Below are 26,339 nucleotides of genomic sequence, written 5' to 3'. Positions count from 1 at the left end.
GACAAAACAGAAGAGACTCATAAACATGGAGAACAGGGTTACTGGAGGGGGTGTGGGAGGGGGATGGGCTAAATGGGTCAGGGGCACTAAGGAATCTCCTCCTGAAATCATTGTTGCAGTAGATGCTAACTAATTTGGATGTAAATTTAAAAAAAATAAAAAATAAAATTAAAAAAAGAAGAAAAAGTAAAATAAAACAAAACAAAACAGGATTAACCTGACGGGCTGGCTTCGTCTCCATGGATCGTGCATTCAAATCACCGTGCACCTCTATTTTGCTGCAGTTCGTGGACAACGTGCATTGAGTGGGACGACGTGACTATCAACGGATCAAATGGCTGTGCAGGCTGCGTGTCCCTTCCCTCCTTGCCTGCTTCTATGGGTTACGTGAAGAAGATACTTCAGCTGAGTATGCGGAAGAAGCCTAAAAGAGCTGCTAGTGAGCCTGACCCCCCGGCCACGTGTTCAAACCCTCATGGATGGACGCGAGGACATAACGGTGCCACCACAGTCCTGCAGGATCACCACGGAGCCACTCCGCGCTCTGGTGTTCTGCGATGGGAACACGGCGAGTGTGAGGCGTGTCCCCTCAGACACACACAAGGCCCCCGTTGTCGCACTGTCGTGCTTCTGGGCAGGCGAGAAGCTACACGATTTGGGAAACTCGGCCGTAGCCTCAGAATTACGGGGAAGGCCGACGGCATCTCTGGGCTTTGCAGCCTCCCCGCTCCCTGGGCGAAGATGAGAGACTTCCAGATGCCTCCCCTCTCTGTCAGCACAGCGTCAATCTGCCCACGCTTGTCCTCCGTGTCCCTCCTCCTTGTGAGGACAGGCACACCCCCTCCTGTTCCCGGCGCCGAGGAGGTGAGAGGGGGCACGAGGGCCACCCCCATCTTCTGAGCTCGGCACGACCTCTGCCATCAACCCCGTCAGCGCTGCCTCACTTGATAAGATGGCCTGACACGGGGGCGCCTGGGTGGCTCAGTCAGTTAGCATCGGACCCTTGATCTTGGCTCAGGTCACGATCTCAGGGTCGTGAGATCGAGCCCCACACTGGACTCCACGCGGAGCATGGAGCCTGCTTCCGATTCTCTCTCTGCCTCTCCCTGCCTCCCCCTTCTCAAAGTAAATACATAAACATTAAAAAAAAAACAAAAAAGATGGCCCGATATGGATGATGGAATGAGTCACTCTGCACCATTTCATGCCCGCTTCCAGTGACTGCCGTCTTTCTTTTGCAAACGTCTCTTCAGCTGCGTGCTTCCTAACTTTTCTCGAACACAAACATTCTGCACGGTTATCAAACACACGCTTTCCATCTCAAGGACCTAATCTTAAAGCTCCAACTCAAGTATGGACAGCTCCCATTGAGGTAGGTGGTTTCACAGCCCTGGGAGATCCCCTCACGGTACATTATAAAGACGCCTTGTTTGAATGTTGGTTATTAACTCTGCCCACCGCCCCCCCCCGCCGCCCCCAACAAGGGTCTTCTTGGTTCAACTGGAAAAATTAGCCCCAAGGCTGAGCTGACTGGATTCTGTGTGCCTACCTCACAAGCCGTCCCTCTGTTGATTTGTGCGGGCGAGGCTGGGCACAGGGCGGAGTGTTCCGCTTTGCTCTTCTGCAGACGCACAAACGACCTAACTTAGCCAACCTTAGGCAGACACATCTTTTATGGAAGATCTTTTGCCAAAATGGAAACCTGGGCCAGCCGAGCAAAAGTTTGAGTTGTTGTTTCTTTTTTCCTCCCCTCTCCACATCTATCTGCCTTCCTTCCTCTTCCTCTTTCTCTTTCTTTCTCTCTTTCTCTCTCTCATATGAGGCATTTGTTGAACCTGGATAAAGATGTAAACTTGGATTTCTTTGAATTGACATGACAAAAATGTGATTTAAAAAGCGTGGCATGTTTAATGACTTCTCTTAGCGGAACCAGGGATACATTTTCCTTCCCTTTAAGGCAGAGTTTTGCTGCCTTGCAATTTGGTTATAAAATGCCTTCAAAGATGCCAGGGCCTATACAGGTAAACGTCAGAGGTCCCTTTTCCCTGTTAGCCTAATGCTCCTTGTATCATTCTCCGGTCTTTTCCCTCCCCTATTCTATTTTTTTTTTTAATCGTGCAAATGACCTTTAAAAAGGATACATAGCATCTGGCCCAGAATCATGTCCCTATTTCAAAGGCCTCCTCGTGTCGGCCGTTCGCCTAGCTCTGCGTCACATCTGCTTTCCACAATAGCCCACAACTGGAAACTACCCACGTGTCCCTCATTTGGCGATCATCAACCCCTGATAATATCCCTGCAGTGGAATACTACTCAGCCATAAAAAAGAACGAACGATACATGCTACAACGTGGATGGACCTTGAGAACATTTCACCAAGCGAGAGAAGCCAGACGGAAAAGACCGCGCATTGTATGATCCCATTTACAGGAAACATCCGGAGCCGGAAAATCTTTGGAGACAGAAAATAGACAGTTGGCTTCTTGGGACTCAGGGTGGGAACAGGAGTGATGCAAATGGGCACATGGGATGTTTTGGGTGTGGTGGACGTGTTCTAAAATCAGGCTGTGGGGCGCCTGGGGGGCCTCAGATGGTTAGGCGTCCGACTCTCGGTTTTGGCTCGGGTCACGATCTCAGTTTCTGAGTTCGGGCCCCGTGTCAGACTCTGTGCTGACAGCATGGAGCCTGCTTGGGATTTGGGATTCTCTGTCCCACTGCCCGCCCCCCTCCGGCCCCTCCCCTGCTTGCATGCTCCCTCCCTCTCAAAATAAATAAAATTTTAAAAATAAAATAAGATTGAAATGATGATTGCACAGCTGTAAGCATCCTCAGGTTCTTCACGTATTACGTGACTGCATCATTAAATTGGGCCAGTTTACAGTATGTAAATTCATAATAGTTTACAGTGTGTAGGTTAGACTTCCAGAGAGCCGTGTTTAAGAACATTCTTACACATATTCATTGTTTGATGGAAACCCTGAGTTAGCCCGTTTCATTCCCTCACTCAGAACCTCTTTGGATTCTTGTACCGGTTCCAAAACATGCAACTTTGGTCTACGACTAAGACCGCACATAATAATTCACTTTGACGCTAACCTTTACCTGAAATGAAGAGCGTCTCCTGTTTGGAAGTTTCTTTATTTCGAGGAGACTGTGGTAAGCGTGACTTCAAGAATTGCCAAGCTAGGGCTGAGCTGTATGATGCTCCTGGATGCCGAAGCCGAGGCCCTAAGACATGCGTGGCTGAATACATTGTGGTGGGGGGCGGTCCTGTGCATTTCAGGGCGGTTAGCACCAACCTTCTCCCTGCTCCCAGTTGTGACAACCAGAAACTGTCTCTGGACATTGCCAATGTGCCCGGAGGGACCCGGTCGGCCCTGGTTGGAGAATCAGGGCCACACGGCAGTGAGAATGAACAAATTCCGGCCACACACACACACACACACAACACGGGTGACCTCCTCAATACAACTTGGGCACGAGGAGCCAGACACAGGAGAGTCTGTAACACACAACTCCTTTTACATAAAGTTCAAAATCTGGCAGGACTAATCAGATGGTGACCTTGGGGGAGGGAGGGAGGGAGGGGAGAGAGAGAGAGAGAGAGAGAGAGAGAGAGAGAGAGAGGGAGACTGGAAGGAGCTTCTGAGACTCCGCTGGCAGCTGTTTCTCAGTCTAGGTGTTGGGTACACAGGTGTGCTTATGAAAATTCACTGGGCACTACAGGTAAGATTTATAGATTTTTCTGTATGTATATTATATTTAAAGAAAGTTTAAAAATAAGAGCCATTGCTGCTACAGCAGCAAAGGGGGCGTTCAAGGTAACTCGGGAGGGCGCGGTGCTTCGTAACAGGGGTGCTAACTCATTCCTCCATCGTGACTCCTTCTGGCCCACCCTTACTGCAGGACAGAAATCCAGTGTGCTCCGCTGATGAATGACAGCTTGTTCCCCAGGCACTTTGTCACCCAGGTGCCAAAACCAAGAAAGCCACAACCACCCACCCGGCCCTGCCCATTTTCAACTCATGCTTGCAGAGCACAGGCCTGTTTCAGTGTGAAACAGAGTTAAAGGAGACAAAATCAAGGAAGGCTCGCTCCAGTGTTAAAGAAAATAGTCGGGGCGCCCCGGGTGGCTCAGTCAGTTGAGCATCCGACTCCTGATTTTAGCTCAGGTCATGAGCTTACGGTTCGTGAGTTCGAGCCCCACGTCAGGCTCTGTGCTGGCCCGTGTGGACCCTGCTTGGGATTCTCTCTCTCCGCCCTTCCCAGCTTGCTCTTTCTCTCAAAATAAAGAAAGAAACTTAAATAAAATAAAATCTTAAAAAAAAAAAAAGAAAGAAAAGCAAAGAAGAAAATAGTGGGTCTAATTCCCAGATCTGAGAGTACCACACGTGCCCAAGATGGCTGCTCGCCACGGTCGTGGAGAATGACTTTGGCAGACTCCAGGCTCTCACTGTCCGCTGGGACCCCTCCAGGCCAATGACCTGCCTTGCAGAGTGTGGACCAGGGCCAAGGGTGGAGTGGCCATAATGACCTTTGATCTAAGCAGACTTGGGTGACATCAGACCCAGGCTTACTAATACGACCAGCGAGTTCACTATACCATTTCGCTGAAAGCCTCAAGGTATCGGGAATTCCTCACAGCCTTCCAGTCTCCTACTTGCAAACGCACGTCCAGATTAGCAAATAAACTCTCCATGGGTCTCCCGTGTCTCTGCACATCGTGTGGGTCGGGTGCCAACTGCCATTTATTCCAGACCACCTTTTCAGGAATGTCCGTAAATAGCCCTGGATGACAGAGACGGCATCTCCTTCCAGGGTGAAGGGCCTGCATGCCTATCGCCCATTATTAAGAGGTTCGGATTCCCTAAGCTTAGAATTCCTCTCCTGTAACATAACGTGCTGCTTGCACTCGTACCTGTCCAGATGCATCCACCTGTCAAGCACAGAACCTGCCTGAGATTCTCTCTCTCCCTCTCTCTCTAACCCTCCCCTGCTCGTGCTCACTCTCTCTCTCTCTCAAAATAAATAAACTTAAAAAAAAAAAAAATGCAAGGCAAGACAAGGCAAAGCGAGGCAAGAAAATGAAGTCCAAAAGAGGCACGCAGAACTTCTTTGAGGAGGAATGCACCTGATAGTTCTCTGTGCTGGTTCTGCACAGGGCTGGTGAGAAGACTTAGGATAGAACTTCCCAGTCTTATTTACCCTGCTCCCAAGATACCAAGCCATTTGGTCTCGGTCATTTTTTTAAGTAGGCTCTGTGTCCACCGTGGGGCTCGAACTCATGACCCCAAGATCAAGGGTCCCACGCTCTATCGACTAAGCCAGCCGGGTGCCCCTGTTCATGTTTGATCCCAAGGTATATTGACCCGCTACAGGTGAAATTTGTTTTCCCTCCTGATAGTTATAGAGGAGATTTATGGTAAAAGGATCATTTTGAATTTCTTCTGAGTTTCGTATAAATGGGCACATGGTGTTCAAAACAGTTGTAACCAAACGCACTTCAAAATAAGACAGAAGGAAAAGTTGCCATCCTAAAGAAACCAAGCGTGAATCAGAAAGCCTGCCATTAACTTAAGAGCTGCCATGAGCTTGATTCATCTAATCTTTTTAAGTCTATGTATTAAATGAAAGTTTACTTTTTCTTTTATTTGCTGCATTAAGAATGAATAATCTCAGGTTGCCTGGGTGGCTCAGGTGGTTAAGCGTCCGACTCTCGATTTCCGCTCAGGTCACGATCTCACGGTCTTGAGGTCGAGCCCCGCGTCGGGCTCGGCTCTGCGCGTGGCTCCTGTTTGGATTCTGTCGCCCTCTTTCTCTGCCCCTCTTGTACCCCACTTGTGTTCCCTCTCCCTCAAAAAATCAAAATTCAAAAGCAAACAAGAATGAATAATCTCTATGAAGGTTACTGCTATACATAGCAACTTATTAATTTTTAAACCTAATGAGATCAATAAAGTTGATTGAAACCCATATATCAAAACCCTCAGATAAACCGAGACAAGGAGTCTATTAACTTGGGTGGAAAAGGTACAACGGTTATAAATTAACTTGATTCATTCTAAGCAATTTTAGAAGATAGGAACGAAAGGGGGTGCCTGGGTGGCTCAGCTGGTTAAGCGTCTACTCTTTTCAGCTCAGCTCACGATCGCGGTTCACGGTTGGAACCCCGCACCGGGCTCTGCGCTGACAGTGCGGAGCCTGCTTGGGATTCTCTCTCTCCCTCTCTCTCTCTCTCTCTCTCTCTCCCTCTCTCTCCCTCTCTCTCCCTCTCTCTCTGCCCCTCCCATGCTTGCACCCTCTCTCTCAAAATAAATAAACATTAAAAAAAATAATAAATCATCTACAGAAAGAAGATAGGCACAAAATACATACATGGACAGCGTATCTGCCCATGAGGCCCATGAGGTCCTTACGTATTTTTCCCAGAAACGCTCAATTTACGCTCACGACTCATGAAGCAAAGGCATTTTTGGAGAGTTCTCCCCGTGTGGCTTCTTACGACGCAACTGCATCAAACATGACAAAGGGGTTCTTTTAGATTTACTCCCATCAGAACCCACTGGGTTCAACAGGGAGGTCTGGAAACTTCCACGCTCAACAATCACAAGCTGCCCACGAGAATGGGCCAGTCTCTTGAATGCGATGTGAGAATAGGCAACAGGGCAACTTTCCAAGGAATAGACAGTCACCACAAGCCAACAACAGCTGACTAAGACAACGCTCTCCAGGTTTTTCCAGAAAGCTGTCTGCTCATTAGGTAATGGTGAAACAGGACAGGCCTGGCAAGCTTTTAAACATTCCAGCTGCAGTAGTTAATTTTAAATATTCCGCGAGCAATGCAGCGATCACAGAAGCCTGCCTTTGCGGGGAAAAGGCCTAACATATCTGGAAAAAAAAAAAAATCTGAAAAGTAAGTATCATCCTGAAGTGGAGAAACCCGTCTGTTACTAGCTAGTTGGGGGGGGCCTCAGGCCTGTCACAATGCTTCCCATCTGTACGGCGAAAGAAATAGGCCAGGCCACGTTTCTCCAGCTGGGGGGGGGGGGGGGGGGGGGGAACCACAGAATCTTCTAGCTGGCTTCTAAAGAAACCAACACAGACCCCAATCCAATCGGATTCTCTGGGAGTGGGGTCCAGGCATCAATATTCTGGGAAGCTTAGCAGGGTTGAAAAACACTGGACAAGACAGATGGTCTCTAAGGTTGCAGCCAGGTCTCGTTAATTAAGGGAAGCAAAGCAGCGTGAGCATACTGGACGGAACACAAGACCACACAAGACACAGGCAAGCGTAAAGAGAATTCTAACCAGGGACTCACAGCACATAGGTATCAGCAGAGAACGATCTTCTCAAGTGAAACTTGGCTTCCCTGTACGTGAACAATAAATATTCTTGATCAATAAAAACAGTAACAGAACCATTCACAGCCCAGAACCACATGAAAGGTATTATGTCATTAGCCTCTGGTGGCGTTCGAACTTGTTATCCAATTCCAAACTTATGGCATACATACATATCGAGCTCTGAAAAGTCAGAGACTCATATCTCTTTAAAAACATTTTTTTAGGGGTGCCTGGGTGGCTCAGTCGGTTGAGCGTCCGGCTTCGGCTCAGGTCATGATCTCATGGTCCGTGGTTTGAGCCCCGTGTCGGGCTCTGTGCTGACAGCTCAGAGTCTGGAACCTGCTTCGGATTCTGCGTCTCCCTCTCTCTGTGCTCCTCCCCTGCTCATACTCTCTGTCTCTCAAAAAAAAAAAAAAATAAACATTAAAAAAATTTTGTTTAATTTTTTAAATGTTTATTTCTGTGACAGAGAGAGACAGACAGAGTGAGAGCTGGGGGAGGGCAGAGAGACAGAGAGGAAGACACAGAACCCGAAGCAGGCTCCAGGCTCTGAGCTGTCAGCACAGAGCCCGACGCGGGGTTCAAACTCACAAACTGAGAAATCATGACCTGAGCCGAAGTCGGACGCTCAACCGACTGAGCCACCCAGGCGCCCCTCAACTCTCTTTTTAATACAAACTATAAATCAACGAGCATGAAAGTAGGTTGTGAATCTCTCACTGGAAAATTCCAAGAGTTGATAGGGCAAAAGCCAAGAGGACTGTTTTATAGGGACGGATACCCTCGTAGTTTTATGGAGGAAGGAGAGGACGTGTAACCATTACAGCCAGAACCAATAACATGACTGGAACGGCATTTGTAGGTCCATGCCTTTGAGTGATCCACTTGAATGGAGCCTTAAAAAATAAAACAAGATAAAAACCCTCCTTCACCTGGCCTGCCACTGCCTTGAATTCTAGTCAGTAGGGCATGCATTCTCAAACTGCGGACGTTAGACATAGGCCCTGTAGGAGGTCCGTGGACGCTATGAAACAGTGCGAGGCGGTGTGCGTGCATGAATGTACCCGTGCGCAGAGGTTTCTTACTCTTTTCGGAGTCAAGAAACCCCTCGGTAGCCAGCTGCGACGGAAGCCAAATAGATCCCTTCTCAGAAAAAAAGAAAAGTTTTCAAGTGCACTCAATAAATTACAAAGGGTTGCAAAGACAATGAACCGTAGCTATGAAAAGTGGGTTTTTAAATTACAATACAGTAATGACTATCCTTCCTTATCAACTTATTACGTAACAAGCTCTAGTTCTTCAGACCGCCACAACGGGTGTCTTAATTTTGTAGTAGTAAAAGACACAGATATCTTGGGTGACATCAGCAACGATCTAATGTGACATGAAAACGTCTGTGGTTTCTATCAGTGACATAATCAGAACGATTGCTAATGCTACCGTGGTTCGTTGGGTGGGTTCCTCATGCAAAGAAGCGATACTTTCTGTTGGAGGTTACAGAAAATATCGTCCTCATCTCTGTTCACAATTGTCCTGAGTTCTCTGGATTCTAGAGGAAAGACCTTGGATCTATGTCTTTATCCATCCTGAAGTGATTTGTTTACAGGCGTCCAGGAAAGGTGGAACATTAGACCCCAGAGCACCCAGTGAACATTTCAGGGACTGGTGTCGAAGGCCCTGCAGACACAGAGGCCTGAACAGTCGCAAAATAACGGGGAGAGAGACAGGGTGCAGTGCTCTCTGAGATGGGTCCGTAAGGACAGCTCCATGATTTTCTGGAACCAAAATTCAAATGCATCTTATTTTTAATTTAATGTGTTCTGCAGAGTTCCTTAAAAAATGTACAGTGACTTGTAAGACACAAGAAGCGTAGCAAAAGCTCATGAATCGGAAACGTAGGAGACAGAGAGATGGGAAAACAACACAGGACATACGGCGAAATGGCACCAAACATAAATCTGGTACAAAAAAAAAAAGGAAAGTGAGCCTCGAATTCACTTCTGAGCTTGCTGGCAGGCATCTTGAGGCTGAAAACCCAGACAGTTGCACAAGTTACAGTTTCCAAAGGATGATGCCAAAAACAAAACAAAGCAAACAAACACGTCAGAAAAATAGAACCTTTCTGGTACTTTGACCAGATAGAAATTTCTCCCATGGGTCTCTGTAAAGAGAATACCATGTGTCACAATAAATGAACAATAACCTCAATGGTATCATTACGGGACAAATGACAATGAGTTTCTAGGAACCTTTTTAAAAGTAATTTTTTTAAAAAACAAGGCAATGGTAGGGGCGCCTGGGTGGCTCGGTCGGTGAAGCGTCTGACTTCGGCTCAGGTCATGATCTCACAGCTTGTGAGTTTGAGCCCCGTGTCAGACTCTAAGGTGTCAGCACAGAGCCTGGAGTCTGCTTTGGATTCTGTGTCTCCCTCTCCCCCCTCTCTCTGCCCCTCCCTTACTTGCTCTCGGTCTCAAAAATAACCAAACACAATTTGGGGCGGGGGGGCTCGAGAAGGAAGGCTAGGCACTCAGGCCTCTGAATGCAGATATGAGGGCCAGGCTGACAGGCCAGGGACCTGAGTAAGTCAGAACTCAGCACACTGACCTCCCACTGTCAACAGCAGGAAATGGCAAACTTTTCACAAAGGGTCAGACAGTAAATATTTTCAGTTTCACAGGCCACGTGGTCTATTGCACAGACACATCTCTACCACGAAAGCAGCCGCAATGTGTAAATGAATGGGCATTGCTGAGTTACAATAAGCTTGGTTTATAGACACTGGAATTTAAATCCCATATGCTTTTTTTTTTTTAATTTTTTTTTTTAACGTTTGTTTATTTTTGAGACAGAGAGAGACAGAGCATGAACGGGGGAGGGTCAGAGAGAGAGGGAGACACAGAATCTGAAACAGGCTCCAGGCTCTGAGCCATCAGCCCAGAGCCCGACGTGGGGCTCCAACTCACGGACCGCGAGATCGTGACCTGAGCCGAAGTCAGACGCTTAACCGACTGAGCCACCCAGGCACCCCAAATCTCATATACTTTTCACACGTCACAAAATAGGATTCCTCCTTTGATTTTGGTTTTTTTGTTTTGTTTTGTTTTTTTTGTTTTCTTACCAAACCATATAAAGAAATGTAAAAACTGTTCTTAGCTTACAGGCTATAGCAAAACAGGGGAGGGGCGGGGTTGGGGGCCAAGGACGTAATTTCCTAACTCCTAGCACACAGGGTCACCCACCCCCACCCAGAGATCTCCAGGACACCCCTCCATCTTTTTCCTCGAGTTTCTATCTATAGTCACTTTTTGAGATAATTACAATTTCCACATTTTATAGGCACCTGCTCACAAAGCCAACCAGGATGACACCATAAAAAGAGCAGAATTTTTATGCTCCATGGAAATAAAAGCATAATCCAGGAAGAATTAGCCGCAAAGAAATGGTTGAGTTCCCAGTCTCCTCGTTAAAATAAACACACACACACACACACACACACACACACACACACAGTAGTAAACCTGAATATACAACTTTCCCTGTGTCCAGGATCATGTGTTAGTCCTGGAGAGACATATAAACACATGTATAATTATCGCAACCACTTAATCCACCTGTTACGGCTGTTACAGCCCGAGCTCTCTCGATGGAAACGAGACCACGTAATGTCTCGTGACACACAGTGAGTTGGTGCAATCCCGGGAAGAATTCAAATATTCAAATTCATTCAAATAATCACTCCGATGTCCCTGAGCCTCTGTCTGCAGAGACAAAATGAGGCGCGAGGGGCCCTGGGAACCTGGGGTTGCCACTGGTTCCCAAGAAGGCCCTGTCTCTTAAAGCTTATTTACTTATGGGGCGCCTGGGTGGCGCAGTCGGTTAAGCATCCGACTTCAGCCAGGTCACGTTCTCGCGGTCCGTGAGTTCGAGCCCCGCGTCGGGCTCTGGGCTGATGGCTCAGAGCCTGGAGCCTGTTTCTGATTCTGTGTCTCCCTCTCTCTCTGCCCCTCCCCCGTTCATGCTGTGTCTCTCTCTGTCCCAAAAATAAAAATAAAACGTTGAAAAAAAAAATTTTTTTTTTTAAATCTTATTTATTTATTTATTTATTTATTTATTTATGAGAGAGAGAGAGAGAGAGACAGAGCATGAGCAGGGGAGGGGCAGAGAGAGAGAGAGAGAGAGAGAGAGACAGAGCATGAGCAGGGGAGGGGCAGAGAGAGAGAGAGAGAGAGAGAGAGAGACAGAGCATGAGCAGGGGAGGGGCAGAGAGAGAGAGAGAGAGAGAGAGACAGAGCATGAGCAGGGGAGGGGCAGAGAGAGAGAGAGAGAGAGAGAGACAGAGCATGAGCAGGGGAGGGGCAGAGAGAGAGAGAGAGAGAGAGAGAGAGGGAGACACAGAACCCGAAGCAGGCTCCAGGCTCCGAGCTGGCAGCACAGAGCCCGACGCAGGGCTCAAATCCACAAACCGTGAGATCGTGACCTAAGCCGAAGTCGGACGCTGAACAGACTGAGCCACCTGGGCGCCCTGCCCCCGTCCCCATCTCTTTACTTTAGCGTCCTCACCTGTGATCTACTCATTCTGGAGAGCTGCTCGGGTCAGTGAGAAGAGTGTGATGCAAGAAATGGACCGTGCACGGCCCAGAGGAGGCCCCCTACAGATCAGGGACGCGACAGTCACCCCGGTGCAAACAGCACACATCAAATCGCATCTCCCCGGGACACGTGACTGCATTCAGCACGTGCCCCAAACCGCGCGGTTCGGGGGGCTCGACACAGGTCTCAGTCACCCATCCAAACACCGGCCCTGTACACGGTGGGCCTCAGGCTGTGTTGATACCCCTCTGTATCTTTTTTTCACTTTTGCGACTGGTCCTGGTTAGGAGCTGTGCCTAGGATACGGGCCCCTCGCATCGTGAAGGATTAAAATTCTGTGCTGGTCTAGCACACGCAGAGGCCAGGCACGCAGCCTGGGGGCTCTGGGGACGCGTAGCCCATGAGGGCTTGCCTGTGCGGCGCTCACATAAGGAACAAGGCAAAGGCTACGGTTACATGTGAGTCACTGCAATTACTTCTACGGACACTTACTCCTGAGTGTACGCATTCACCCCCTGGAACACTGGAGCTTTGTGTTACTCGAGCGAGATGCTGGGTTGGATTCCAAACATCACTGTTCCCAACGCTGGCCGCAGAGCCTCATCCAAACTAGAATTTACTGCCTTTTAACGGCATTTGCTAAAGTCCACGTCTTCTGAGGAGCACGCCACATTCCAGAAAGCCCCTGAGGGACCTTCCTTTCGAGGGAAGCGCAGCATCTTGCTGGTTTCCTCGCGGCATTCATCCGCATCCACGGAGACGGGATCTAAAAGTGATGTCTAAAGGATCGGAATAATCCTCACTCGGGGAGTCTTAGTACCCATCACATCCGTTACAGTAAGGCACGAAAGAAAGAGAATGATTGAAGACACGTCTGGCCCAGCTTGGCCACTTACAGCCGCGTGTCCCGAGGCGAGTTACGTAACCCCAACGAGCCTGAGCGTCCTGGACTATAAACTGGACGAAAACAGCAAGTGCTTCGTAGGTCACTGTGAGATAAGACTCTGGAAAGTCCCTGAGTTAATGTCTGTCCCTCCCTCTGTTTAGGGAACCCAGATGGATCAATGAGATACCTTTCTGAACCCTGAGGGAGATTTATAATGTAATCAAGAATTCGTATCACTGCGTGGCGTTTAAAAGGCTTATTAAGGGGCGCCTGGGTGGCGCAGTCGGTTAAGCGTCTGACTTCAGCCAGGTCACGATCTCGCGGTCCGTGAGTTCGAGCCCCGCGTCAGGCTCTGGGCTGATGGCTCAGAGCCTGGAGCCTGTTTCCGATTCTGTGTCTCCCTCTCTCTCTGCCCCTCCCCCGTTCATGCTCTGTCTCTCTCTGTCCCAAAAATAAATAAACGTTGAAAAAAAAAAAAAATTAAAAGGCTTATTAAACGGTGGACACACACACACACACACACACAAAGGAAGAAATCAGGTACTCATGATGATTCTGGTTTTTCCACTCATTAAAGTAGCTACCTGTGCAGATACGACACATCCTTTCGACGGAACTTTCTATCCGGGGTGTCTGGCACGGGGACGACGTGGATTCTCGTGATTTCTAGACTGTCTCCACACTACTCTCCTCATTGAAATAGCGTGAGCCTGCTCCAGGAAGGGGTTCAGTCTCGCCCCGCCTATAAGTACACACGGCCAGTGCCGCTCTCCTTCACACCATGAGGGTAGGCTCCAGCCTCCCACACGTGGGCCTCCTTGAAATTGGAATCTAGGCCTTCCTGTTGTTTGTCACTGAGGAGGTGGCCCGGGACTTTACCGACCTCCTGATGACAGGATGGGGCAACTCCCAAAATGTTTCTTCCAACCATGGTGGAAGGTGCCTCTTATAATCTCACAGCTTCTGGGTGCCCCTCATCGGTCCCCAGTGAAATGCAATCAGTCGCTATCTGGTCGCCAACACCCTTAAGCCTCAACCTCCATTTGGGTCAAATCCTTATTGTATGAAAAATGCACTGGTGGCCCAGTCTGCTTTTACCGTCTAGAAATCGCAGTTACTACTTGGCTCAAGTATTAGCAGTTCTAGTGGAAACAAAGCATTCTGTTCGTGCTTGCTAAATACTGACACAGTGGGAACAAGGGCACACAGTCCCTTAAGAGTCTGACTTCGGCTCAGGACGTGATCTCACGGTTTGTGGGTTCGAGCCCCGCGCTGGGCTCTGTGCTGACAGCTCAGAGCCTGGAGCCTGCTTCGGATTCTGTGTGTGTCTCTCTCTCTGCCCCTCTCCTGCTCGCACTCTGTCTCTCTCTAAAAAATAAATAAAAGTTAAAAAAAAATTTTTAAATTGTCTCTCTTTTTAAAAAAAATAAAAAATAAGTGAAAAAAATAAAAACATAAGCAAAAAACCATTGCCCATGCTTGTGGCGTCTGAAAACAAAGAAAATTCATTTTCCCATTATTCACCTCATGTCACCAAAAGGGAAAAAAGCGTGCGATGGTAAAGGTCACAACATTTGCTAACACCTGCCATGCACTCTTTTCTAAAAAGTGCTGGGGAATATCTCTAAGCAGAATCCATTATTATCTTCGTGAGGTATTAGCACGAGGCAGCTGCCAAAATATTTTACAAATGAAGCATACTAGTTACCCAACCCAGCTGTGCTTTTGCTACTGGGTGTTGAATCTCATTCCCTCTGTGAAATAAACACCTTATTCACCACGGAGGAGCTAATATGATTTTTAGCATCTCCTGTGGGGAACTCTCCAAACACTTCTTTCAGTGAAATGAGTTCCCTTCTGACTATTTGTCCACAAACTTGCTTCATGAGCTGTTAAGGCCTAAATGAGTTAAAGCACAGGAACCCTCTGAATCGGGTGCCAAACGCATAAGGGCTCAGCGCTGGAGATAAACAAGTCACAACAGAGAAGGGATTTTCTAAGACAAGGCACTCTCCACATCAAAACTCCTGGTGCGTATGCAAATCGCTCAGGTGGTATTCTAATGTCTCGGTTTTATCAGCTCTCTCCTTACTCACGATTAAACACAGTGGGATGAATATACAATTTTTTCTTTTACTTTTTAGTAACTACTCAAAACGTCGTTCTATTACTGACCCAATGGCCCAAGACCTGTAACTTGTATACTTTAGGAACAGACTCCCTGCTGGGACTCGCCATCTAGGTAGATTTGCCTGGCAGGACCACACAATCATCGTAATTGACCGCATGGTAGGTCATGAACTTAGGAGAAGTACACATGGATGGATTCTGAGGTTAGACTGGAAATTCCGAGAACTATAAGAACTGAGGCTTTCGTGCGCAACTGACAAGGTCCAGCTTCGACCGAATACAGTTTTATCTGTATCGCACAGCATATAATCATTGACATCTCTTTTTCTCTTTTCTTGACAAAACGATTAAACCGTATGAGAAGAATTAAGGAAGAGTGAGTGAGGTTGGGGGAGCGGGTTGAATTTTCTAACGAGAAGCAGGCCGGCCAATGAGAAAATATTTCAGAATAGTACCCTTACATTTTTCGAATGTTGCTCTTTGGTCTGTGTTTTCTGTCTCCAGAATGTCAAAACAAAATGTGAAAGCTAAATCAGGGTGTACTCATGACTCACCGATAATCAGCTTTGGGAGTGGTTTTTTTCTTCATCTATGGAGAATACTTCCTAGTCAATAAAAGAAACCAAGCTGCAGAAAAATGGGCTGGGCTTCCTCCAAAGAGCATATGATTGAGACAAAAGTGCTGGGTATGCAGTGAGTGATCAGAGTTCTACCTGTATGGTGGTGTCACCAACCAGCTGGCCAGGAAGGTGGCCACAAGCCTTGACAAAGGTTTTAAAAGCTGTGTATCAATCGCAATTATAAAGGGCTTATTAAGATGAGCTCTGAATTTTTCTTCCAGAAGTAAAATGCTAGGGTTCCTTTAAAAATATATTTTTTAGGGGCACTTGGAGGGGCTCAGTCGGTTGAGCTTCCAACTTCAGCTCAGGTCATGATCTCACGGTTCGTGAGTTCAAGCCCCATGTCATGCTCTGTGCTAACAGTTCGGAGCCTGGAGCCTGCTTTGGTTCTGTGTGTCTCTCTCCCTTTCTGCCCCTCCCCAACTTGTGTTTTCGCTCTCTCAAAAATTAAAACAAAAAAGATAAAATAAAAATAAAATAAAATAAAATAAAATAAAATAAAATAAAATAAAATATATTTTTAAGGGGCTCTGGGTAGCCCTGTCAGTTAAGCATCCCATCCAACTCTTGATTTTGGCTCAGGTCATGATCTCACAGTTTGTGAAGTTGAGCCCCGAGTAGGGTTCTGCACAGGCAGCCCAGACCTGGTTGGGATTCTCTCTCTCTCCCTCTCTCTCTCTGTTCCTCCCCGAGCTCTCCCTCAATCTCTAAATAAACAAGTAAACTTAAATATATATATATATATATATATTTTTTTTTTTTTTTAAGTAGGAGCAGCCCAAATAAGAAGTAAATAATTTAAAATTTTAGCTTAGTAGAGAAAAGAGTTTTAAAATTATATGAGAAAAAAAAAAAAAGAAGAAAAACAATTGTATAAGAAGTTACTTGGGAATTTTGTGGATTTTGGCCTAGAGCGCTCGAGTACTGACTGGGCAGAAGGTTGAAAGAATAGAAAGGCTGTGGGTGGGGTGTTACAATTAGAAAAAGTAAATGCTGTGTTTACAAAAGACTTAATGACAGAGTTTGAATGGAGTAAAAAACTATAATTGGAAAATACAAGGCTTTAGTAGCTATAGTTAATTACGGCAAGACCAGATCCTGGTTAAGTTATTCAGCAAATGATTGGTGAGTAAACCAATGCACAGATACATACGTGAAGACTTGACAGGAAACAAGAAGGGGAAAGATTTTAAGAGACCTTCAGGAAAACAAAAACGTGTACAATGGGACCACATACGGATGACCAAAAAGTGAATTCAGGTTTTTAACAGTAGGAAATACAAGAAAATAAAAATCATCGCCAACATCTTGAGTTGCTGATTTTGCTAGAAATTGGGAAGACGTGAATTATCCACAAATAGTGATTGGGGAGAGTACAGATGAATGAGGTTATGGGGATAACATCTCAGACTGCACCCTAGGTGATTTATTTAAGTCTCAAAGTAAAGTCTGCAAATGATGTTCAAGGCACAAACCCAGCAGACATTAAAAAGGAGAAAGGCACACCCGGGGGGCTCAGTCCTACTTCAGCTCAGGTCATTATCTTGCGGTACGCAAGTTCGAGCCCCATGTCGGGCTCTGTGCTGATAGCTCAGAGCCTGGAGCCTGCTTCAGATTCCGTGTCTCCCTCTCTTTCTCTCTCTGCCCCTCCCCCACTCTCTCTCTCTCTCAAAAATACACATTAAAAAATTATTTTTAGTAAGTAAAAAGAAAAAGGAAAAAAGTAATTATTATTAGACTGGCCACAGACACTTGGCGGATAAATATCAATATTTTTCATAACAAAACACATAAAGTAGATGTTCACCAGATATTTAAAGCAAATGATCACCTTTAATGATGTAGCATTTGACGTAACAGATTTATGCAATGTTTAGAAAAGCTATACAGTTTTATTGCCAGGAGTTAATATTTGGTGCTGGATAGATTAAACCTGCCATATTTATGTTGCAGTCATGTTAGAGCAAAATGGACTTCCGGAGTAAATCTGCAATGCAGAAAGAGTTGCTGATAAGGCTTCAAAGGAAGTCACACGAGCCAACTGGTGGAAGTCATTGTAAACACCATGTGTTATCACAAGAAAGTTTGGTTCAGGATTTTAGACAGTGGCCCTCTTGCAGAGAGAAGAAATATTTCCATCTCGTGCACTAATTTGTTCTAAAGTGCAAAAATGTTTTGATGGTCGAAAAGGCGGAAAAGAGGAACAAGACCAAATCTGCCCAAATAGAATGTTATCGTTAACTGACCTTCCTGAAAAGCTTTATTTCCTATTTATGGAAAGCAAAGGGTGCTTAGATGCCGGTGCGAGTCTGAGAAGGGGCTTGGTGTCCTGTGCCTGGTACTGGGCTTGAGGAGGGAGGGGCCGAGTAGCTCCGGGGGCTCTGAAAACAGAGGGCATCAGGCCTGCTTCTGATCCCAGACAGACCCCAGGGGGGAGGAGGCACAGACAGACCCCAGCAGCCCCCAGAGCTCCTCACAGTGCCAGCTCAGTCACACAAGGGCAGGAATCCAGTTCCCACGCTCCTGGGAATGGCGGAGAGTGTCAAGGATCTTAGCCGGCCTCGCCACACCTCCCTCAGAACGGTGCTGGGGGCAGCACTGACCTCGGGGTACCCAAGGAGGGCATGGGGAAGCAAGGAGAAGGGGCCTTTCAGACTGGAATGCACTTGAACTGGACCCACACTAAGGATGAGACAGGAGCGTATACATCTCAAAAGACGCCCACACATGCAGAGCCATCAAGACAAGGTAGGCACCCCCCACCCCGACATTAGTACTTTGTAGGGAAAAAGGATTAAATTAAATCTTTCTGACTAGCAAACTGATTTAAGTTTTTAAGGCACTTGTTTTTATTTTTTTTTTAAATGTTTCTTTATTCAGAGAGAGAGACAAAGGGGGGGGGGGGGGGAGACAGACAGAGAGAGAGAGAGAGAGAGAACAATCCTAAGCAGGTTCCGAGCTGTCAGCCCAGAGCCCGATGGGGCTCGATCCCAGGGACTGTGAAATCATGACCTGAGCCAAAATCAAAAGTCAGGCACTTAACTGACTGAGCCACCCAGGTGCCCCTTGTTTTTAAAGTTCTCCCTTTATAAGAACGATACAAATACAGAAGGTAAAGAAATGATATGAAACGTTACTGACACACAGAGAATCCAGAAGAGGCAGAGATCTCCGTTTGCAGCAATGATGGTCAAGGTCATATACATTTCCTTCCACGGAAACAAGCAGAAAAAAAAAATGCAAGTTACAACATAAAATAATCTCACTGGAAACATCGAAAGCTGACAAGATAATAAGAAACCACCAGGTTAAAATCTGCCGGGAAGAGGCAAGCAAGCAGGGAGCTACGTTTGTCCTGATAGGGGCAGGTGTGAACTGATTCTCACAACTGATTCTGACGGGGCCTCGCAGGGAGAGAAATCAATCAGAAACTGAAGCCCAGAACATGTCCGAGGGAGAAGAATGAAAAGAGCCCTTATCAAGGTGAGCGGCGGGGGGCTCACAATCCCCCCCAGCAAGTAAGAGTGCATGAGAATACACCCGCCTCCCACCCCACGCGGAGATCCTGACTGGGGAGGACACTCCACCTCGGCACTAAAAGAATCCGGAAAAAGGGGCGGGGTGGGCGTCAGCACTTGTAGTCTACAGCTGGCCCTTGTGCGCCAAACTGCACCTCCAAGTCACCTCACCTGGGTGGTCTGAGACTCGTCAAGTGGTAAATTTAGGTTAAAGTGGCCCCAGGCACGGGCAGAAACAAAAGCAAACTCTCCCCGGAGGAGGGGGAAAAAAAAAAAAAAAAAAAGGCCATTCATCCTAAGCCTCCAAGAATCCCTACAAGTCATTTTTCAGTGGTAATGACAAATACCCAGGCAAAAATAAGCAACCGCGCAAGGACATGTAGATAAGACAGGGGGAAGGGGAAATCTCAGAAGAATACAGATCGCCCAAGGCGAATTCATCCTGGGATGAATTCTGTAGGCATTTGTGCAACAGCTACGTGTTGAGCATCTAGTCGGTTCCAGGTTGTACGCCAGGCTGCTGGGCATGCGTGCCCTTTCCACTGTCACATGAACAAGTCACCCAGGGGACGCAAGGGGAGTTGAAACACCATTATATTTATATATCCATTTGCTTTTGGTGTCTGTGTTTTCCTAAGACTTGCAAGCACAAAGACCAAGCAGTGCCCTTGACTCTTTACTGATAGATTTTGAAATAAGCAGTGATCTCCCAGAGAACGGAGATCGACCTCCTCCATTCCGGCCCCCATTCCCCATTCAAGTTATGCCGAATTCACCCCTCGGCAAACCACAGAGCCACCTGCATTAACGGAAAAGGGACAAAAGACACAGGTAACTATGTCAGGGTGGAGTGCATTTAACTGTAAAAGTCCACAAAAGAGGATTTTGGAATCATGGCACGAATTGGACAACATTCATTGTGAGGCAGGTCTGGAAACAGCCGGAGGCACAGGAAGGGTGGAGAGAAGTTAGTCCAATACTGACCGAAGGCCTTTCTTGGTTGGCCAAGGTGGTTGGCAAAACCTTGTTGATAATCTGGACACACTGCTTACCCCCCTTGGTCTCCTGTCCAGCTTTTCACAGTCAGGGTGTGTATTATCACTTCCATACGCCCGCAGCTGTGTGCTCTTGTGAAATATTCTGGTGGTTCTTCTGCACTCGGCGTTCGGAACAGTAGGACCTGTGCTTTCTGCTGTTGGCCCCACCAGGACGGTGTAGTGTAGGAACAACAGTTACCGCATCCGGGGTGCTCGCTCCGGGCCTTGAGCTGTGCGAGATACTTTTTTTAGGGATCATTCACTCCTCACCAGAATTGTAAGGGGTAAGTGGTCATTACCTCCATTTTACAGATGGGGTACTATGTGCCAAGGATACAGAGGGAACAAGAGCCTGAATGCGAATCCTGACTTGCTCCTGGCGTTCTCCTCCCCTGGAGATGAGGCTCCGTCTGCTGGGGGGGTGCAGGCTGCGGTGCGGCTGAAATGAGATACAGTGTGGCCTCTGGGGAGCGCTGGTTCCTCCTTCCTTGCAACCTTTACTCATCTGAAAATTCATGTCTTGCCTTGGACAGCATCTCCAAATAGGTCTAAAAGTAGCTACTGTTGGAAAAATAATGTCCTATTGTACAGAATCTTTAAAATAATAAAAGGTAGGGGAGCCTGGGTGGCTCAGTTAAGCGTCTGACTTGATTTCGGCTCAGGTCATGAGCTCACGCTTTGTGGGATCGAGCCTCAAGTCAGGGTCTGTGCTGACAGTGTGGAGCCTGCTTGGGATTCTCTCTCTCCCTCTTGCTCTGCACCTCTCCTGCTCATGCTTGCTCTCCCTCCCTCTCATCAAAATAAAATCAACAATCTTGAAAACACTAAATAAAATAATAAAAGGTAGATCATCTCTTACATTTATGAATAACTCTAACGTTCCGATGCCCCTTCACCCCCTCCCCAACCATTGGTTGGTTGGGGCCTTTGGAAAATATTTTCCTATCTCAGTTGTCGTTTTTAGGTCCATTGTCTGTCTCCTGTCTCCAGGACACAATAATATTGTCTGAACATAGTAACATTGCCTTGAAAAATGCTAATCCAGGAAATGATGCAAGAAGAAAGAATCAGGCCTTTGCCTTTCTTTCCAGTCCTCTGGAGCGCTCTGACTCCTTCCTTCTCCTGGGTATATGTGTGTGTGTAGGGGGGATGTTGGTGGCCAGGCTAGAGTTAAGTCAAGGGACGGAGGGGAGCATTGTGACACACAGCCATCTTTGGTTTTCATGGTAAGGATGTTGAGCCCAGCAGGAATGTGCTACCTTCCCTTTTTAAAGAACACTACATTTTTTGGTCAAGCTTGTGAGAAAATCATCCTCGAGTCTCTCATCCGGAAAATGTGGCAAAAAAAAAAAAAAAACAAAAAAAAAAAAGAAAAAACATTGGTGGGGGGAGATGTATTCATCCCAGGATACTGCCTGACACACAGTAGGGGCTCAACAAGTGTCTGAAGTTACTGCAGGCGACTGTATATTGAACATCCTCTTTAACAACTCAGAAAAGAATGTAATGGCTCCCGTGAGTCTCTGAAAAAGCCCAGCCTCCCCTCTAGGAGAGCTTCCTAGAGCAGCAAGACTCACTTCTCAAATAATGATTATTTCAGAGGCCACACACGTGGATATCTTTTGCTTTGGACCGCAAGGTTTCAGAATACATCTCGAGTTAGCATTTAAAGCTTGAGAGATCTCCCGTGCATTTAAAGCTGGTTTGGCTGACCCAATCGCATCTATCTGGCCCTTTGGGCACGAGCGAGCGCTGGTACCTGGAGTATAATCGTGTTGGCTAAATAAAAGTTCAGGAACCCTGCAGCTTTTTCAGATGTTAACTGAATCCTGTACAGAACACACACACACACACACACACACACACACCCCAAAGAAAAAAGAGAAGGTTCAAAACGTGTAACCAGAGAAAGCGAAGCCTCTGGCAGTCACGTTTCTACACTCTCTCTGACCACACAGTTCCCAGGATCAGTGTGGAAAGCTCCTGGTCTCAAACCCCACTCGCTCCAGCAGCTCTTGCGGAGTGGGGGCATGAAGGGAAAGCCCACCTACCCCTTCCTTACGAACGCTTGAGGAGGCTCCCTATCAGAACAGGGAAGGAAAGAACTAACCCCCACCCCCATTTGCAAAGCTACCAAGTGCCACCGCAGCTCATCACTTAAAAGATACCATTCAGAATTTTACAGAAATTAACCGGACTAAATGGGACTAAAACACGAGTGATTTTCACTTAACAATATTTTTAAAGATACCACAATACTGAGAGTCTCCCCACTTTAAAATAGCTCCTATAAAAGGCAGCCGGATCCCATCCCTCCTCCTGGGCCTTCCTGCCGGGATGGGTCGTGTGGTCTGAAACGAGGGGGCCCCCACCCCCTTTCCCTGCAGCCCCTGAATCGCCCCACCAGGCCCCTTCCCCAATTCCTGGTTTTCCACGTCTCCTCCCAGCCCGCCAGGAACAGACCTCAAAGATACCTCAGTAATAGGCAGTCTGTAAGCACAGTAATAAGCACGTATCAAGTGCCTACTATGTACCAAGTTCAAGTCTAACTATGGGAGCGGGGTCAACCCATGCGGTAACCACCATCATCAACCTGAGGCGTGCAGCGTGGTGAGGACGGATGCTCAGCAGTCAGACTGCGGGCTGGGACCTACGGAAGGCTTGCAGACCACCTGGTGTGGCCCAAACGCCTTCCGCAAGGCTCCTCCCAGGTCCGGAGTCAAGGATCACAGCTGCCATTTTTAGGATGCAAAATTAACAGGAGCCCCTACTGCTAAGTGAGAAGGGAACTTTTCTCTTTGACAAGCCCTCTATCTCCCATAACGGGGCGTGGGGGGGGGGGGGGGCGCAGATTAGTTCCGGACAAAACCGAGCCTCTAAAAGCAGCTAACCCGCCGAGCCCAGGAACCCCCGGGCCCGGAACCGATGCCTACAGGGAGCTGACTCCAGCTGGAGGGCTAAGCGCTGCGGGTGTAGACAGCGGCAGCTTCCTCCGTGAGGTCTGTCATTAAAGCGCACTCCGAGGAGGCTGCGTGGACCAAGCCCCGGTGGCTGTCGCCGACGGGCGCCCAGCGACCAGACCTGGCGGCACCGGGCTGGGCTCAGCCCACCGCCCACCCCAGCGGCGCGGAGCTCACACGGAAGAAAAGGCGGGTCCCGGGAGGCCCTTGGGGAAGGGAGGAAGCGTCCTGCCTCGGCCCCTCTCCCGCGCCCGGGACCCGCCGCGCAAGCTCCCGAGGTCGCTCCCGGGCGCGGCGACCCCGAGGGGAGCAGGTTCCCGGAGGCGCTGGCGGGGAGGGCCGCCCGGGGGTCCCCCCGCTTCCCCTCCCCTCCCCCTCCCCCGCGCCCCGCGCCCCGCGCGCTCGGCGGAATGGGACGCGGGGCCCCGGCAGGCGCGGCGGGGGGCGGGGGGCGGGCGGCCCGCAGCCTACCGTCTTCTGCTTCTTGACCCCCGACATGCTGGCGGGCTGGGCGCTGCGCGGCTCCGGGAGCGGAGGCGCGGGGACGCTCCGAGCGCGGCGGCGGCGGCTGGGGCCCGGCTCCCGGGAAGGAGGTATAAAAGGGCTCCGCAGACACGTCGCACTTCCCTTGACCGGCCCCCTCCTCCCACTCCTCCCCCCGCCGCGCTCCTCTCCGCCCCGTCGGCTCCGCCGGCAGCGCCCAGCCCAGGGGACCCGGCGGCCGTCTGGGCGGGGTCCCGGGCCCGGCCCCCCGACTCGCCCAGCCGCTGCGCCCGCGCCAGGCCGGGGTCAAGTTCGCCCTGCCCGGGCCACTCCCGGCGGCGGCCAGGGCGCGCCCCCGCCCCCGCCGGGAAGGATTCCCGCCTCCGGGACCGGCTGCGGGGCGCCCGCGCGTGGGCAGGGTCCTCCGTGGGCCCCGACGGCCGGCCCCGCTTCGCCTCCGCTCGCAGCCGCAGCCAGGGGGGGAGGGCACGCGCCCTCGGCTTCGCGCGCCCCCGCGAGGGCATCAAGGCCTCCTTTCTCCCCGTTTTACCAAAGAAGCAATCGAAGCTTTCAGACTTTCCCGAAGGTACATTCTGAGGCCGGGGGATTCAGACCCGGGCGGGCGGCCTCCGCAGCCCAGGCTTTCTACCCCAACGTCCTCGGGAGCGTGCTGCTAAAATCCAGAGGCCAAGGTTCGCCTGCGTCTTTGCGCCCGGCACGGCGCTAAGGACTTTGCATGCACTCACTCCTTTGAGCTCGCGGTGTTTCTCCCCGAGTTACAGATGGGCCCCAGCGGGCCCTCCTCCCCACAAAGTCTAGGAAGCAAGGGCAGCCCCAGACAGTGGCCAGTGGTGGCCCTGCACTGTATTCCGCCCCCGCCCCTCCCCAAGCATTCCTCTAGTCCTTCCGTGTGGATGGGCCCTGTGGGGAAAGAGCAAAAGAAAGGAGGCCCTACTCCAAAAGCCTAATGACCTAGACCCTCGGGCATCCGAGATTTTATCAGATTTTATGGGAAGACGGCATGAGGCCAGCCACCCCTCTTAACCCAGCCGTCTGCGTCTGCAAGGAGCAAAGAAGGAGGGAAGCTGTAATTCGTGACAAGCCGTTGGCAGGCAATCACTGGGTATCTCACCCCTTGCAAATGCCACCGACAGACCAATAAGACAGATACCAAGAAAGAACCAAAAAGGAACCCCGAACATGCACAAGGGCCACATGGCTCATTTCCATTACGTGCCTTCTGTAAAACGGCTGGAGAAGTTCTATCTCCTAGAGAGGTGAAGGGTGGAACTTTATTTCACACCGAACTGTTCTTCTGGAGGGCTACCAGCTTTCCAGACAGACACCTGAAGACCTGGGCATTCACTCCTTCCCTATGGGAAGGCGGGAAGGAAAAACGTCAGGATCCAAAAACTCCAAAGTCAGCCTACATGCCTGTGCAGTCTTGAAATGTCAGTGTATTTATTTTCTTACCCACCGTGAACAAGCACCCACCACCCACTTCAACTGTGAGCAGCCAGAGAGCAAATGCTGGACTTGAGTTTTTGTTCTAGGCGCCAACACTCCGAATTTATGTGGTTTAAACGGTAACATCCACGCTAATGTCATCGGAAAGAGCCTCTTGTATCGGTTCCGACCGTATCTTGAACCCTGCCAGATCCTGCCCTCTGCAAAAAAGGTAGACTGTGGACGGAGAAATGGCAATTTGTATCACGGTTGTGGTTTTTCATGTTGCCTCTCAAATAGCGGTGTTTTTGAAACAGAAGGAAGTTAAGCGCAAGTCCCTAAGGATTACCTCCTGGAGAAGGAATACAGGATTGTTTAGACCTGGGGGAGGTCTTGACATCCTTTGTGCAATCGCCCTGTATTTCACAGAGGCAGTGTGAACCACAAAGGCAGTGTGAAGACGGAGAGCCTGACCCTTGGCACCGGGTGGGGGGAGGGGGAGCAGCAGAGAATTAAAACCCAGGTCAGTGACTCCCTCAGTGCCCTGGGAGCTGAATCACCCCATCACTCGGTCAGCAATTTCAAGATGCCATGAAACCGTAAACTGGACTATTTATCTTGTTTTAGATATAATTAATTTTCTAGAACTTTGGAATAGATAGGCTTTACAACTTCTCTGGAAGCAGTTCTTGTGAAATAAAAGGACCCAAGCTGCTTTAAGACCCTCGAACATCACAGCATCCGTCTCACTGGAATTCAACATGGTAACTCACTCAAAAGCAAAATAATCATTCTTTTTTACTTTCATGGTTGTTGTTGTTGCTTTTTCTTTTAAAGGCAATGTCTTGAATTCTTTTTCATCTCACCACCATCTTGGTTCTAAAAAAGGACATGCCTTCTTATGGGCAGCTGGTAGCTTAATTTTTGGAGTCTATGATTCCAGCCCATTCGAGCTTGAAAGAAGACTCATTCAGGAGAAGGGTTGAAGTCTGTCATTCATATGGACACCAGTCCCATCACTTTCTCAGTAGTGTTCCCTCCAAGACCAATGGGAATCACTGTGGGCTGCATTGTGCCAATTTGTAATCCTTATACGAATGTGCACAAAGGTTTTTTCTTCTTCTTCTTCTTCTTCTTCTTCTTCTTCTTCTTCTTCTTTACTTTTCTTCCCTCCAGAACTGGCTGGGCTTAATAATTAACTTAATGAGCTGGTGGTTACTACTTGGTCCTTTTCTTGTTTAGAAAAGATGGAATCAGCTCCCACAAATAAACAAGGGAAACACATTTGCAAAGAACAACAGTGATGGTGAGATCTTTCTGCCATA

General features: G+C 48.6%; 1 protein-coding gene across 3 annotated transcripts in view; it reads right to left on the bottom strand.

The window, feature by feature from the left end:
- PAPSS2 (3'-phosphoadenosine 5'-phosphosulfate synthase 2) overlaps window positions 1-23,811 on the bottom strand; it is a 71,256-nt gene extending 47,445 nt beyond the window's left edge. Inside the window, exons 1-2 of one of the 3 annotated variants that reach the window (XM_045439435.1) lie at window positions 23,557-23,799; window positions 218-376 (exon numbers count right to left, since the gene is read on the bottom strand). In XM_045439435.1, the coding sequence (XP_045295391.1) occupies window positions 218-241 (24 nt within the window). In that variant the 5' untranslated portion in view covers window positions 242-376; window positions 23,557-23,799. Of the gene's footprint in view, window positions 1-217; window positions 377-23,556 lie in introns of all 3 variants that reach the window. The other 2 variants (XM_045439436.1, XM_045439434.1) reach the window with 2 other exon arrangements.
- Window positions 23,812-26,339: the final 2,528 nt, after the last annotated feature.

This window comes from Leopardus geoffroyi, chromosome D2 (genome assembly GCF_018350155.1).
Source record: "Leopardus geoffroyi isolate Oge1 chromosome D2, O.geoffroyi_Oge1_pat1.0, whole genome shotgun sequence".
In the NCBI taxonomy this organism is placed as follows: Eukaryota; Metazoa; Chordata; class Mammalia; order Carnivora; family Felidae; genus Leopardus; species Leopardus geoffroyi.
This window is presented reverse-complemented; position numbering and strand designations above follow the sequence as displayed.